Consider the following 13,667-nt stretch of genomic DNA (forward strand, 5'->3'; position numbering starts at 1 on the left):
GGCGGAGCCTAGGGAGGGGTCCGAGAGCCAGTCACGTCCTACAGGACAGAGCGGAGCCCCGAGAGGCCGGCCCAGGAGGCGCCACATCCGGCGGCTGTCCCGTGGTACATAAAGCCGCGGCCGCCGCTGCCACCACCACCACCGTTGGTTTCCAGCAGCAACTCTGGCCTCCTCTCGGCTGTGGGAGCCTCTGCTCCAATGCCCCAGAGTGGCCATGAGCGCCCCGCACTGGTGGGACCAGCTGCGGGCTGGCAGCTCGGAGGTGGACTGGTGCGAGGACAACTACACCATCGTGCCTGCCATCGCCGAGTTCTACAACACGGTGCGGGGCACGGGAGCGGGGATGGCACGGGCTGGCGGGAGGGGGCTGTCCCCCAGCGCAGCCGCCGCACCTGGAGCCAGGACCCTGGTCGACGCGTGCATCTGGGGCGTTTTCGCTCCGCGGCCAAAGTCGACCCACGCCCCCTCCCCTGCGCGCCTTCCAGTTCTCCATCTGTCCTCTTCTCCAGTCTGTCCCTGACATCTGGGCCATCCTCCTCCTCTGGTCATTTCTTTCTGATGGCTCTATTGTCCTGTTTGGTCCCCACCCGTCCCGGAGCTGGTGCTCCGTGTCAGCCCATTCTTCCAGTTTGGGTCAGTTGGGAGCGGTGAAACCGCGGGGACTACTCCCTTCCTCCCTTAGGATCTCTGTGGTGTGACGCACTTGGGTTGCATTGTGCGGTTTTTACCCCGAGTACCTGCTCTAGGAGTCGGGGAAAAGGGGTGACCTCCAGGCAGGTCTGTGGGGCGGGGGCCACTCCGAAGGTTGGCGCTGCCCGCCCCCGCCCCGCCAAGTACATCAATAATAAGTCGAGTTACCTGGGGCCAGAATTAATCAAGTTAATTACTACGAGTTCTTGCCTTTAGTACTGAGCCTCACACTAGCCCCTAGATCAGTTTCCCTAGGCCTGTGCTCTGTGCAGTTACTAAGCCAGAGAAGTGAAAGGGAAATTTGGCAGTGATGTGTGTGTGTGTGTGTGTGTGTGTGTGTGTGTATGCTTTCTGGACTTGCCTGGGTCTGTAGCTGTGGTCAAGAGGAAACTGTCCCATTGCAGAATCTTGTGTGCTCTTAGTTTTTCGTGGGAGGGAAAACCTGCAGTTGTGTGTGTGTGTGCTCAGTTGTGTCCGACTTTCTGTGACCCACATGGACTGTAGCTCGCCAGGCTCCTCTGTCCATGGAATTTTCCCGGCAAGAACACCAGAGTGGGTCATTTCCTTGACTCAGGGATTGAAACCGTGTCTCTTGCGTCTCCTACGCTGGCAGACGGATTCTTTACCACTGTGCCACCTGGGAAGCCCAGGCCTGCAGTTGGGAAGGAAATGTCTATTCTTTTTGCTAAGTCCAAATATGGTTCCAAATGTGAGACTTGGTGTGGCCATTTCTGCAGCTTATCTTTTCACTGCTGTAATATGGAAAACAGCAACTCCTGGTATGTGAGTCACTGTGAATTTTGACTTTCTTCCTTAGGATTTTCCCCTTTGATTTGCTGGAGAAAATGTCCTGGGCTTGAGTCAATGCTTATTGCCTGGAGGGATCTCCATGAGCTTGTCCCCATCCTTCTATTCTCTGTTGAGGAAACTGACTCTGGAGAGGGGAGCGGCCCTGTGGTCATTTCTGGCAGAGCTGGGACCATGATCCAGAGCCTGCACTCTCCCTCCCTTCAGTGCTGAATTCCTGGGCTGCCCTCCCAGCAAACATTCCTTTTTTTTTTTTTTTAAATGACTGGGTTAATTCTGCAAGGAAACCTGGTCCTCTGCTGCCCCTAGAAGCTGTGACACATGAGGTCATCAGAGGTGGCCACCCTCCACCTATTGTACAACCTGTTTTAGAGCGTGCAGTCAGGTGTGGACAGTTGCCCACAGAGGATGCACTGGGGCAGGGCTGGGTGCTTTCAAAGGCAGTAGGTCAGTTTTTCCATTTGTAAGTGGAGAGTACTACTGAGGATTTCACCAAAGTTAGAGAAGAAATGACAGCCTGGGGACAGATTCTCACGTACCCAGCAAGGTAATTATCTGTGGTGTCTGAGGCCAGTAGAGTCAGGTCTAGTTATTTGGCCAAAAAAGTTAGTGTGTAGCTGCTTCGAGTCAACCCCAGGGTGCTGGATGAGGAGGAGAGCTTATTTTTGTCCTTACTTTTAATCTGGTTTCATTGGAGCTGTTACGCAGTGAGTGCTAAAGTCTTTATTAGAAATGAGCTGTTGATCTTCAGCTGCAGCATCTGTGGCTAATTAGCTCTGTTGGTCCCCCTGACAAACCTTGTTCTTTGGCATACTTGTAAACCACAGAATTTGCTTTAGCAAAGTGCGAATACTGAGGGTTTCAGAGAAGTCGGCCATCAGACTTTGTAGAGTGTAGATCCAAAGAATTTAGCAAAAAGCGTTTCCTTCTCTCCTTCCCACGTCTTAGTTATCTTCTGATCCTTGTCACAGAACAAACCCATGCTTATCTTACTCCTGTATTAGGGAAGACAGTGAGCTACTTGGTGATAAAGTGAAAGTGAAGTCGCTCAGTCATGTTCTACTCTTTGGGACCCCATGGACTGTAGCCTACCAGGCTCCTCCATCCATGGGATTTTCCAGGCAAGAGTACTGGAGTGGGGCGCCATTTCCTTCATCTCATTAAATTCTCAGAGTAAGGCAGCAGGCCTAATTATCTATTTTACAATAAAATGGTAACCATTACTGATTGAGGAAAAATTGAAGATGTAAAGTCAGGAGGACTCAGAGGGGGGGTTTAGAACCTTCTTAATGGATCTTGGTGGTCAGCTGCCACTCCTGCAACTGCAGTCACTCCTGGCCACCACTAGTTTGCTGTTGAAGCTCCCCAGGGTCCTTTACCGTCACCCTCAGCAGTGGGTGCTATTTATTACATCCATTGGATACAGGAGAAAACTGAGGCCTAGATAGATTTTGAAACTTGCAAAGGTCAAGAAAATGGCAGATCTAGAGTTAGAACTTGGATGGTCCGTTTGACCCTACTAAGATAACTGCTCTTGAAGATGCAAATGTCATTATAGCTACTTTAAATTTATTTAGCACAGTATAGGTATTTATTATTTAGTCATTCTTTAACTTAAAACTCCTGCATTGGGACCATTTGATCTTTTGGCTAGTCATGGTGGTGGATATGGAACAAAAAGTTTTGGAATTTTTTTTTTGGCTGAACCTTGCAGCATGTGGGATCTTAGTTCCCAGACCAAGGATTGATGGAACTTAGGCCCCCTGCAGTGGAAGTGCAGTTTTAACTACTGGACTGCCAGGGAAGTCGTTTAAAGTAGTTTTTTGCCATTGTTGTTTATTATAAAAGTAACAACATGATCATGGTTAAAAAAATATGCAAGTTATGAAGTGAAAAATACCCTTTCTTATATATCTTTTCAGACATTTTCAAAGCATGTAAAAAGCATGTATTTGTGTAAACATAGAAAATACGTGTGCAACATGTGTATACACAGTGTTAGTCACTCAGTCGTGTCTGACTCTCTATTATCCCACGGATTGTAGCCTGCCAGGTTTCTCTGTCCATGGAATTCTCCAGGCAAGGATACTGGAGTGGGTGGCCATTTCCTTCTCCGGGGGTTCTTCCTGACCCAGGGATCAAACCTAGGTCTCCTGCACTGCAGGCCGGTTTCCTTAATGCCTGAGCCGCCAGGGAGGCCTGTGTATATACACACCACAACCAGATTTTTTTCCAGCCCAGTTGAGATCGCACTACAGAAATTCCTCTACACCTTTGTTTTTTCACTTGATTTGTCTTGCAGATAATCCCATATTGGATTGTATAGAATTATTTTCTTCTTTGCAGTGTCTATATAGTATTCCCTTTAATGGGTTGACCAGTCAATTTATTATTGATGGACATTTAGGGCAGTTCCTGTTTATTGTTTTCATTTTGGTTTCTGAACAGTTAGGCAATGAATGTCCTCAAATAGGCATCTGGATGTACTTCTCCAGGTACTAGTTCTGCTGCTGCTGCTGCTGCTGTAAGTCGCTTCAGTTGTGTCTGACTCTGTGCGACCCCATAGACGGTAGCCCACCAGGCTCCTCTGTCCCTGGGATTCTCCAGGCAAGAACACTGGAGTGGGTTGCCATTTCCTTCTAGATAGGAAATTGCTGTGTTGAGGGCAGTATTGACGACTAGTGAGTGTTGTTTAATGGTCCACCAGAGAAAGTACTCTGATCTGTGTTCTTACTGGCAATGTTTGGGAGTATAGAGCATTTTGCTTTTGGTGCCCACATATCTCCATTGCTTTAAATCTTGTCATCATCCTTTGCGTCAGCCAAGCCCAGATATCTCTTCCAAGAACATATCATGCCCTTCCACAGCCTTTTGCCTGTGCACATTTTGTACTGTTTCTTCTAAATACAAGTTTTATTGAATTAAGTTCCTTTTTACATTCTAAGGCCTGGTCACAGTCAGAGAAAGATCCACGACCTAGCAGCTTTGGAGGAAAGTGGGGTTTGTGTTTTAATCACTTAGCTTGGCCTTTGGGAATTCTGTTGGGGACCCAGAGGGACAGAAGGAAATGAACTGGTGCTGAAAAAAAGTCTTGAAGAAAAATACATGCTTAAAATCAGCCCATGGTCTGTCACCTCCCCTACTCAGCTCTGTCCCCATCATCAAGATAAGTGGAGTTCCCTTTATATGCCACAGACTACTGTCTGTAGGGCAGGATTATCTATCAGTCAATCTGTCAGTCTCTATCCATCTAGCCATCCACTTGCTGGGCAACTGTGTGCCTGTCACAGAAACCAGACCCGCAAATAGTCACCTGGGTGGTGAGGACCACAGTAGAGGTATTATACACAAGTGGCTGAGGTGTTGTTTGTGGGATTCCCTCGTAGCTCAGCTGGTAAAGAATCTGCCTGCAATGCAGGAGACCCCAGTTCGAAGTGTTATTAGTCCTCTCTTTGGGTGGTATACTGTGGGAGGTGGGTAGATTTTGCAGGAAGGCCTCTGAGCTGGGTGACCAACTTGTTCTGGTTTGCCTGAGATTTTCCCATTTTTAAAACTGAAAGTCCCATATCCTGGGAAGCCCTCTTTAGTGCCAGGCATGCTAGGACAGTTGGTCATCCCAGAGGCAGAAAGGGGGCCTGCCGTAATGGAATGGATCATTAGAAACCTGCATTCGATTAAGATACATAGTCTCCTCAGCCAGGGTAATGTCTGTTAGCTATTTATGAACTTGTTGCTCAAAAGAATTTACAGCCTGTTGCTTTGTCAGTGTTTGCCCTCTGTCTGGGAAAATGCACAATCGCATGCGTCAGGATGAGATTGCAGTGTGTTCCTGAGATTATTTTGGTGCAATGTCACAGAATGAGGAACTCTCTAAGGAAATAATAAATTTTTAAATTGTGGTTTCCTTTTAATTAAAACAAAATCTGTTAGGCAGGCACTAAACAAGCCAATTCTCCAAAGGATAGTCCAACAATGGGCTTTAAAAAATACCCCTTGGCTGAACTATTCAACTTCAGTGAGCTACGTAACTTTGAGGAGAAGTTTCGTTTTCTCAGTAGACATGGAGCCATTGAATCTTTTTAACCACAACTCATTTGCTTTCCCACATTTCTTTCAGAGTTCCTTCCTCTTTTTGTCTTGGGGAGCATCTCCCTCTAATTTGGGCTTTTCCTTTTCATAGATTGATGTCTTTTTTCTTTTAATTTTTCCTGTGCAACATGCAGGATCTTAGTTCCCTGACTAGGATGGAACCTATGTCCCCTGCAAGGGAAGGGTGAAGTCTTAACCACTGGACTGCCAAGGAAGTCCCCATAGATTTATGTCTTAAAAAGGCACAGTGGAGGCCAGCAAGTATTGGTAGATGGGTTGTACAGAAGCAATACTGAGATTTCAGGGTTATTTGGAACTATCTGTTAAATAGTGTTTCTAAATTGAACTCTCTGATACGGGCATTAAAAATACTTGAGCTATTATAATTTCACTGGAGGTGTACTTAACTACCTCATGTTTTTGTGAATTGTGTGTAAATTTAAAAGTCATTGTGTACAGTGCTAGCGCTAACATAGATTGACAGCTATGGCCATCATGGGGCATAGCTTTTAAGGGACAGCTTGGCCATAGATGGTTGTACATGGCTGAAGCAAAGGAGACTGAGAGGATTTGAGGCAATAAACATATACAGTCGGCTCTCCATGTCCGTAGTTCTGTATCTGTGGATTCAACCCAGTGTGGGTTGAAAATATTTGGGAAAAAAAATTCCAGAGAGTTCCAGAAAGCAAAACTTTAATTGCTGCATGTGTGTGTGTTAGTTGCTCAGTCATGTCTGACTCTTTTCGATCCCATGGACCTTAGCCCACCAGGCTCCCCTGTCCATGGAATTCTCCAGGCAAGAATACTGGAGTGGGTTGCCATTCCCTTCTCCAGGGGATCTTCCCGACCCAGGGATCGAACCCAGGTCTCCTGCATTGCAGGCAGATACTTTACCATCTGAGCCACCAGGGAAGCTTGAATTGCTGTATACCTGCAACTATTTACATAGCATTTACATGTATTAGGTATTGTAAGTAATCTAGAGATGATTTGAAGCAGGGGTTCCCAACCCTGGGCTGCAGACTAGTACGTATTAGGAACTGGGCAGCAGAAGGTGAGCAGTGGGCAAGTAAGCGAAGCTGCATCTGTATTTACAGCCGCTACCCACTGGTGTGCTTGAATCATCCCAAACCATCCCTCGCCGCGTCTGTGGAAAAATTGTTTTCCCATTGTAAAGTGTAAATTTATACTTTACAATCAGTGTGAAGTATACAGGAGGATGTGTGTATGTTATATGCATACTGCATATATAATGCTATTTTATATAAGAGATTTGAGCATCCAACAAAGTCTGGTATCCAAGGGACTCCTGAAACCAATCCCCCAAGGATATAGAAGGATGACTGTACTGGGGTGAAAAGCTGTGTTATATTCCCCAGAGTTGTTAGGTGGGGCTGTAAATCAGTGCGCTTCCCACCATTAGTGGAATGGCTCAGTGAAGTGTTGCCTTCTGCAGGACCCTCAGCAGGTGTGGCAAATCTCTGTGACTTAAGATAAGAAGGTAAAAGGTTAGCAGGGTGTATTGTGGAATGAGAAAAGGAAGTTGCCAAAATATAATGTTGCAATATGTGATATATATGATAAATATCTTTACATAAATGCAAAGAAATTGAGGATTATGAATCTGAGAAGAGTGGGTATCTCCAGGGAGGAGGATAGCAAGGCAGACTTTAGCTTTGTAATGTATTCTTTTTCTTACATGGAGAACATACTCATGTACATGAGAGGAGAGAGTTACCTATGGTATCACAATCCCATTTTTCTCCTCCTTCCCCTTTCACCTTTAATTCCTTCTACCTCTGTGTTTAACAAAACAGAGAGCAGTGTTTAAATCACCTAAAGGTCATTGGTACACAATGTGTGATGCAGTTCACAATTTTCAGATGCCAATCGAAGCATGAAGCCAAGGTGGTCAGAATGTGGTTGGATGGATCGAAGGTGAAAAAAGTCAGCTTTGGGCAGTGGAAAGAGTGGTTGGATGCTGGCCCCACGTCTGTGGGTGACTGCCTCTCTGAGCTTGGCTAGCCTGGGAGCCTTTCCAGGCCATTACTTTAACATCCCCTTATAAAATATTTAACATCTTTCACATGCATGCGTGCTTAGTAGCTCAGTTGTGTCCGACTGGTAAGGTCTCTCATTTTAACTCTTAAAGATCTGAGTGTTTTTCTTTCTTTCTTTTCTTTTCTTTTCTTTTTTTTTGAGATCTTGGGTTCTTTAAATAACTCCATGGAAAGTTAAAGGCTGTGATATTACATACAGCCTTGTCCTGAATCCCTCCTTATCTGCTTTTTAGTAAATAAAAGAGAGTTGGCTATATTCCCAAGTGTGGACACTGCATACAGCCTGGGACTGCTGTGGTCATTTATCCGGACTCTCACCCAGGGTTGCCAGTAGCTCCAATGGGGGAAGGAGAAAAAGGTCCCCATCAGAATGGGCCAACTAGAGCCAGGCACCCGCTTCTCCGGAAGGCAGCCCCGGGGCTCCGGATGCAGCCCCATGAGGGATTTATCTTGAACTTTAACCAAAGGCAGCAGCCTTGTTCTATCCCACCCCGACAAAAGATCTTGTTCTTTCTCTCTCTCCACTCTATCCTTCTCCCCTTTCTGAAGACTGGCATTCCCATCCCCTGTTGTTCCCAGACGGTGACAGAGGTGTCCATTGGTTACTGATGTTGCCAGTGTCCACCCGCACTGCGCCTCCAGTTCCGGGATTTGCCGATGCATTTTGTTTAGCTGTGCCTCAGTGTGACTTCCCAGGTCTGGAAAAGCCCTTCTACCCTGGCTCCTTTCATTCAGTTTGGGCACCCACCCTTGTGGTTCCTTGAGACCTGCTCTGTGTTGTCTAATATGGGTGACCAGTCTTTCCTTTCGAAAGCCCCCATGCTCTTGGCTTTCCAGACTTCATCTACTCCATCTTCTGTCCCTGAAAGGTTTTAGTCTTTTTTGACCCCTCTCTCACCCCTTCCTCCCTGGTGTTGTGCATTTAGACCCAGCTGTTGTTTAAACATTCTGCACATCTCCTCTCCTCTACATGCTCAAGTCCTTCCCGAGGAGCTCCTTACTCCTCAATTAGAGGTGAAAGTTTAAAAGAAGCTGACTATCCCTAACACTTCATACCTTCTGGGATGGCCTTATTAAACAAACAAAGCAAATAAAAACCTCAGAAAATAACAAGAGTTGGCAAGGATGTGGAAAAAGTAGGATGCTTGGACCTTGCTGGTAGCAGTGTAAAACGGTTCAGCCTTTGTGAATTGTCTTGTGGTTTGTAAGTTAAGCACACAATTACCATATGATCCAGCGGTGTTAGCTTGGGGGGATATAACTCAGAGAATGGAAAACAAATACTGAAAACCTTGGACATGAATATTCATAGCAGCATTGTTCACTGTTAAGGACACTGTAAGAACATTGGATAAACAAAATGTGGTATCCATACAATGAAATATTACTCGTAAAAAGAAAGTATTGCTCCCTGCTACAATGCAGGTGAACCTCCAAAACAGTATGCTGAGTGAAAGAAGTCAGACACAAAAGGTCACTTATTGCATGATTACACTTTGATGAAATATCCAGAATAAGCAAATCTGTGGAGACAGAAAACAGATTAGTGGTTGCCAGGGACTGGGGAAAGGGAAAAGGGGAAGTGACGGCTTCATGGATATGAGGTTTCTTTTTGGAGTGATGGAAACATTTCAGAACTGGATAGAGGTGATGATTGCATATTATACTTGCATTAACTGCTGCTGAACTATATACTCCTAAAATGGTTAATTTTGTTATGTGAATTTTACCTCAGTTTAAAAAAATCTAGGGGAAAAAAAGAATTGGCTATGACTCCCCCCTAGTTAAAAAAAGATAGACAAAAAGAAATTTAAAAAAATTAGAGGTGAGATTCTAGAGTTAGGTGGTCCAGTCTGTTTTTTCAAAAAAGCCAGGTGACCTATGAAGAGACAATAGACTCAAATCCAGTCTGAAAGATAAAATGATGCCATTTTAAAGCTACAAATTTGATCTTTACCTAAAAGTAGGTTTGGCTTAGGGTGAGAAAACTGACAAGGGGGAAATGAGGAAGGCACTCCCTGCCTTCATGTGGGCCCAGGACCTGGCTGGCAGAAAATTAAGGGGGGGCTAGAACAAGTCTGGTCCTTCTCATTCTTCATGAAACTATTCTTTTAAAATTTTTTACCAGTATTTAGTGCAGGCCTTATCTTTAAAAATGATTATTCAGGTAAATTAGGATGCTTCATAATTGGGCAGAAAAAGAGTCGTTGATTCTTCACATCAAGAGAGGACTACTGGGCAGTTTCAGATGGCAGTGTTTTCGTGTGTGTGTGTGTGTGTACGTACATGCTCAGTTGTGTCTGACAATTTGTGACCCCACAGACTATGACCTGCTAGGCTCCTCTGTCCATGGGATTTCCCAGACAAGGATATTGGAGTGGGTTGCCATGCCTTCCTCCAGAGCACCTTCCTGATCCAGGGATCAAACCCAAGTCTCTTACATCTCTTGCATTGGCAGACATTGGCAGGCAGGTTCTTTACCACTAGCGCCACCTCGGAAGCCCCAGTCTTTTCATAGCTGCTCCTGTGATCACAGAGGCAGGAAGTATCCCCCTAAAATGGTTACTATAGAACTTGTAAGTTTCCCTAGTTGTGAATTTTTTTTTCTTGTTAAAAAAAGATGTGTGGCCGCATTCATCTCCATTTACAAAGGACATACTGGGAACAAGCTGCTTTAGTTTTGCCCTTTTGCTTAATATTCATCTTCTCGTTTTTCATCCCCCCCGCCCCCAGATCAGCAACGTCTTGTTTTTCATCTTACCGCCCATCTGCATGTGCTTGTTCCGGCAGTACGCAACGTGCTTCAACAGTGGCATCTACTTAATATGGACTCTCTTGGTTGTAGTGGGTAAGTGGATTTGTTTGTGAGCATGGGCTGAAAGGGAGGAAGTGCAACTCCGCACACTCCCTGACCCCTTTGTAAACCAAAGTCACTCTGACGTCCTAAGAAACTTTCATGTTGTTTCCTGGACTCCAGAAGGAGGACTCTTTTGAATATGGGCTTGATGACAAGGTTGACTGTAATTATCACTTAATTGCATGGAGAGTTCATTTATATAATAGTCACTGGTGTTGTGCCAGTGCAGTTTTATGTGAACTTCTGAGGAAAGTCTTGTGAAACAATTGTATTCGGATGAAACCGTGGTTTCTAAAGGACTAAAATTTAAAAAAACAACAACAAATTCTAGATGTTTGATCCTTGGTAATTCTGGGAAATATTTGTATAATTTTTATTTCCTTCCACAGGCAGATTAGGAATTCTTAACTGTGAGAGAATGTTGACTTTTGATTGACTGTGTGTTCCCAGGAAGGCTCAGTGGATGAAGACACACTGAACTTGTGCAGTTATTAAAGTTCTGATATGCTGGTGTTTGGGCCCTGCTTCAAATCCTCTTTCTAGACGTCAAGTCCGTAAGCCTAGATGTAGGTTTCTTCCTTCAACTTCTTTTCTCAGAGAGAGAGAGTGATTTGGTCATTTCGGTAGCCGTTTATGAAAAGGCTGTCCTTAATCGGTGTGTTGAATTTGTGAGTCTGTTCTTCTCTGCGACCTTTTTTTATTGGCTGTAATTGATTCTAGGAATTGGATCCGTCTACTTCCATGCAACCCTTAGTTTCCTGGGTCAGATGCTAGATGAACTTGCAATCCTTTGGGTCCTGATGTGTGCTTTGGCCATGTGGTTCCCCAGAAGGTATCTACCGAAGATCTTTCGCAATGACAGGTAAGCTTGTACTAAATTTTTGCATTTATTATGCAGTACCCCATATGACAATGTATATATTAACAAATATCACACCCTACTGAGTCTAACCTAGTGATGAGCTTTATCATATATTTAATATCCACTGATTACACTGTCAGAGAAAAAATTCTGCCAGATAAAAGAGGTAATTTTAATATACTCAGGGAAAGAATTTATCTAATGTTCATTAGGAACACAAAGTCAAATATCTCCCTTATTGGTACTGGCAAAATTAGAAGGTTCAGTGGGGGAGAAAAGACTGAATGGTTGTTCAGAGACCTTTGATTTCCTGCTAGAACATCTTCTTGGGTGCGACCCAGATCCACTACTTTTATATATTTATAGTAGAATGCACACTGAGGAATTGGTTCTTGGAGCTGTAGATACTGTAGTATTCAAATTGTGTCAGTTTGCTTCTGATGAGAGTTTCACATTAACACACATACATATACATGCACATTCAGGCCGAAAACCCAGAATTTTAGGAAGAGATGCCTTTTAATATCCATGGTGTTATGCTTATATGGTTATTTATCCAGTAAATAGTTTATGGACACTTACAATGAAGTTTTCTAGGCGCTAGAATTTAACAGTAAACAAAACAGCAAGGTCTCCACCCTAAGTGAGCTTACATTGAAGTTGGAGAGATTATGAATCAATAAACAAATAGTATAATGTTAGGGTGTGAAAGTGCTGTGATGAAAAATGAAGCCGGTAAGGGGGTTATGTTGACTTGGAGTGCTGACTTAGATTTTGGTCAGGGAAGGTCCTTTCTGAGGCACTCTTGGATTAAATGGATTAGCTGTACAATCTTCATCCTGGGTAGCAGGATTTGAATTAGATAGTATTATCTTTAAACACCATTGAGCAAAAAGAAGTATCTTCAAGTGGAAAGGAAGCTGTTCCTGATGAAACATGATGATAGATGAAATATGGTCTCCTGGTGCAGAAACCTTCTCCCGAATGCGGGACGTGTACTTTAGAAATCAGAGATAGCCTAGGCCAACCTGCTGCGTTTCAGTTGTGTTTCTTGTTTCCTTGTTCAGCTTCAGGAGAGATTGGGGGGATCAGAAAGCTGCCGGAGGAGGGGAAATGTGGCGGTGGATGCTGCTCGGCAGGGGCACGAGGTGGCTTGACCAGCGGGGATGTTTTGCCTCTGCCTGAGCAACACACCCCTGACCTTTTGGCTTTTCCTGTTGTTTCCAAAGATGCCCACCAGTTACTTACTTCCATGATTTCCGGCAGCATGCTTTCATTGTATTGAGAGCTAAGGAACCACTTTGTTCTTAGATCTGAGTGTACAAGCCCTGGGATCAGCGAAGCTGACAAATTGGGAATAAGGGTTTTGTTGTTTCTGGTGCTCTGGAGACCTGGGTTTGAAATTCCACTGGACAGTGTTTAATGTGTTCTTAATAGAGAATCTTGTTCTTTTCTTATTTCTTGGTGGGAGCAAGAGAGAAGAAAATGGGGCAATGCTGTGGTAACAGAAGCTTACCAACTTTAGTAACGAAACACACCGTGAGGCAGGGCGGTCTACACTGCAGACCTTTCCACGCCCGCACTCAGCTGCCTCTCTCAGGGGAAGCTGTGGACCCCCTGTCTTCAGTTTGGGGAGAGTCCGTGGAGGCACTGAGCACCCTCTGTGTCTATATCCCTGGCTTTGCAGATCACCTGGGTTTGATTCCTAGATTCCCTGTTTTTAAGAAAACAAATGTATAACTTGTTTTGACTCTTGAGGTTTCTGTTCGCTCATCTATAGAACTGGCTGACTAATAGTGGTCACCACAGGATTCTTGTTAGATGATCCTGCAAAGCAGTTCATAGAGCACTAAGAACACAGTGAGCACTCAGTCAGCTTTCATTCTTAACAATGGCACATGGAGATTGCTGCCCAGTATTTGAGATGTGCATGCTAATTGAAGGATAAAAATGAACATTGATCACTTTCATGAGCAAAGGAAGAAAAGGTGACTGTCATAGGAGAGGTAGCTCGCTGTAAATAAGGATTTCAGCTGTGTCTGTGGACCTTCAATTTGCCAGTGGTGTGGACAGCAAGAAGGCAAGAAGGGCAGACTGTTGAGCATGGACTTCACCTCGTGATGTGGGAACAGGCAGCATCTCTGGCGTGGAATGGCATGCCAGACCAGAGATCTCAGGGCAACACCAGGAATTCTGCAGGCTGGGGATTGAGTGGTTAGCTGCCTGAACTTGTATGATAGTAACCATTTATCTCTCCCCAACCACCCCACCTTTTTTTTTTTTTTTTTTTTTTCTGGTCTAG

At 44.7% G+C, this 13,667-nt stretch overlaps 1 protein-coding gene across 4 annotated transcripts in view; it reads left to right on the top strand.

Annotated features, from left to right (window-relative positions):
* The first annotated feature begins 71 nt into the window (after window positions 1-71).
* ACER2 (alkaline ceramidase 2) overlaps window positions 72-13,667 on the top strand; it is a 29,688-nt gene continuing 16,092 nt past the window's right edge. For 2 of the 4 annotated variants that reach the window (XM_010857073.1, XM_010857074.1), the window contains exons 1-3: window positions 74-322; window positions 10,380-10,494; window positions 11,224-11,365. In XM_010857073.1, the coding sequence (XP_010855375.1) occupies window positions 215-322; window positions 10,380-10,494; window positions 11,224-11,365 (365 nt within the window). In that variant the 5' untranslated portion in view covers window positions 74-214. Of the gene's footprint in view, window positions 323-10,379; window positions 10,495-11,223; window positions 11,366-13,667 lie in introns of all 4 variants that reach the window. The other 2 variants (XM_010857072.1, XM_010857075.1) reach the window with 2 other exon arrangements.

This window comes from Bison bison, unplaced genomic scaffold (genome assembly GCF_000754665.1).
Source record: "Bison bison bison isolate TAMUID 2011002044 unplaced genomic scaffold, Bison_UMD1.0 scf7180017864376, whole genome shotgun sequence".
Classification (NCBI taxonomy): domain Eukaryota; kingdom Metazoa; phylum Chordata; class Mammalia; order Artiodactyla; family Bovidae; genus Bison; species Bison bison.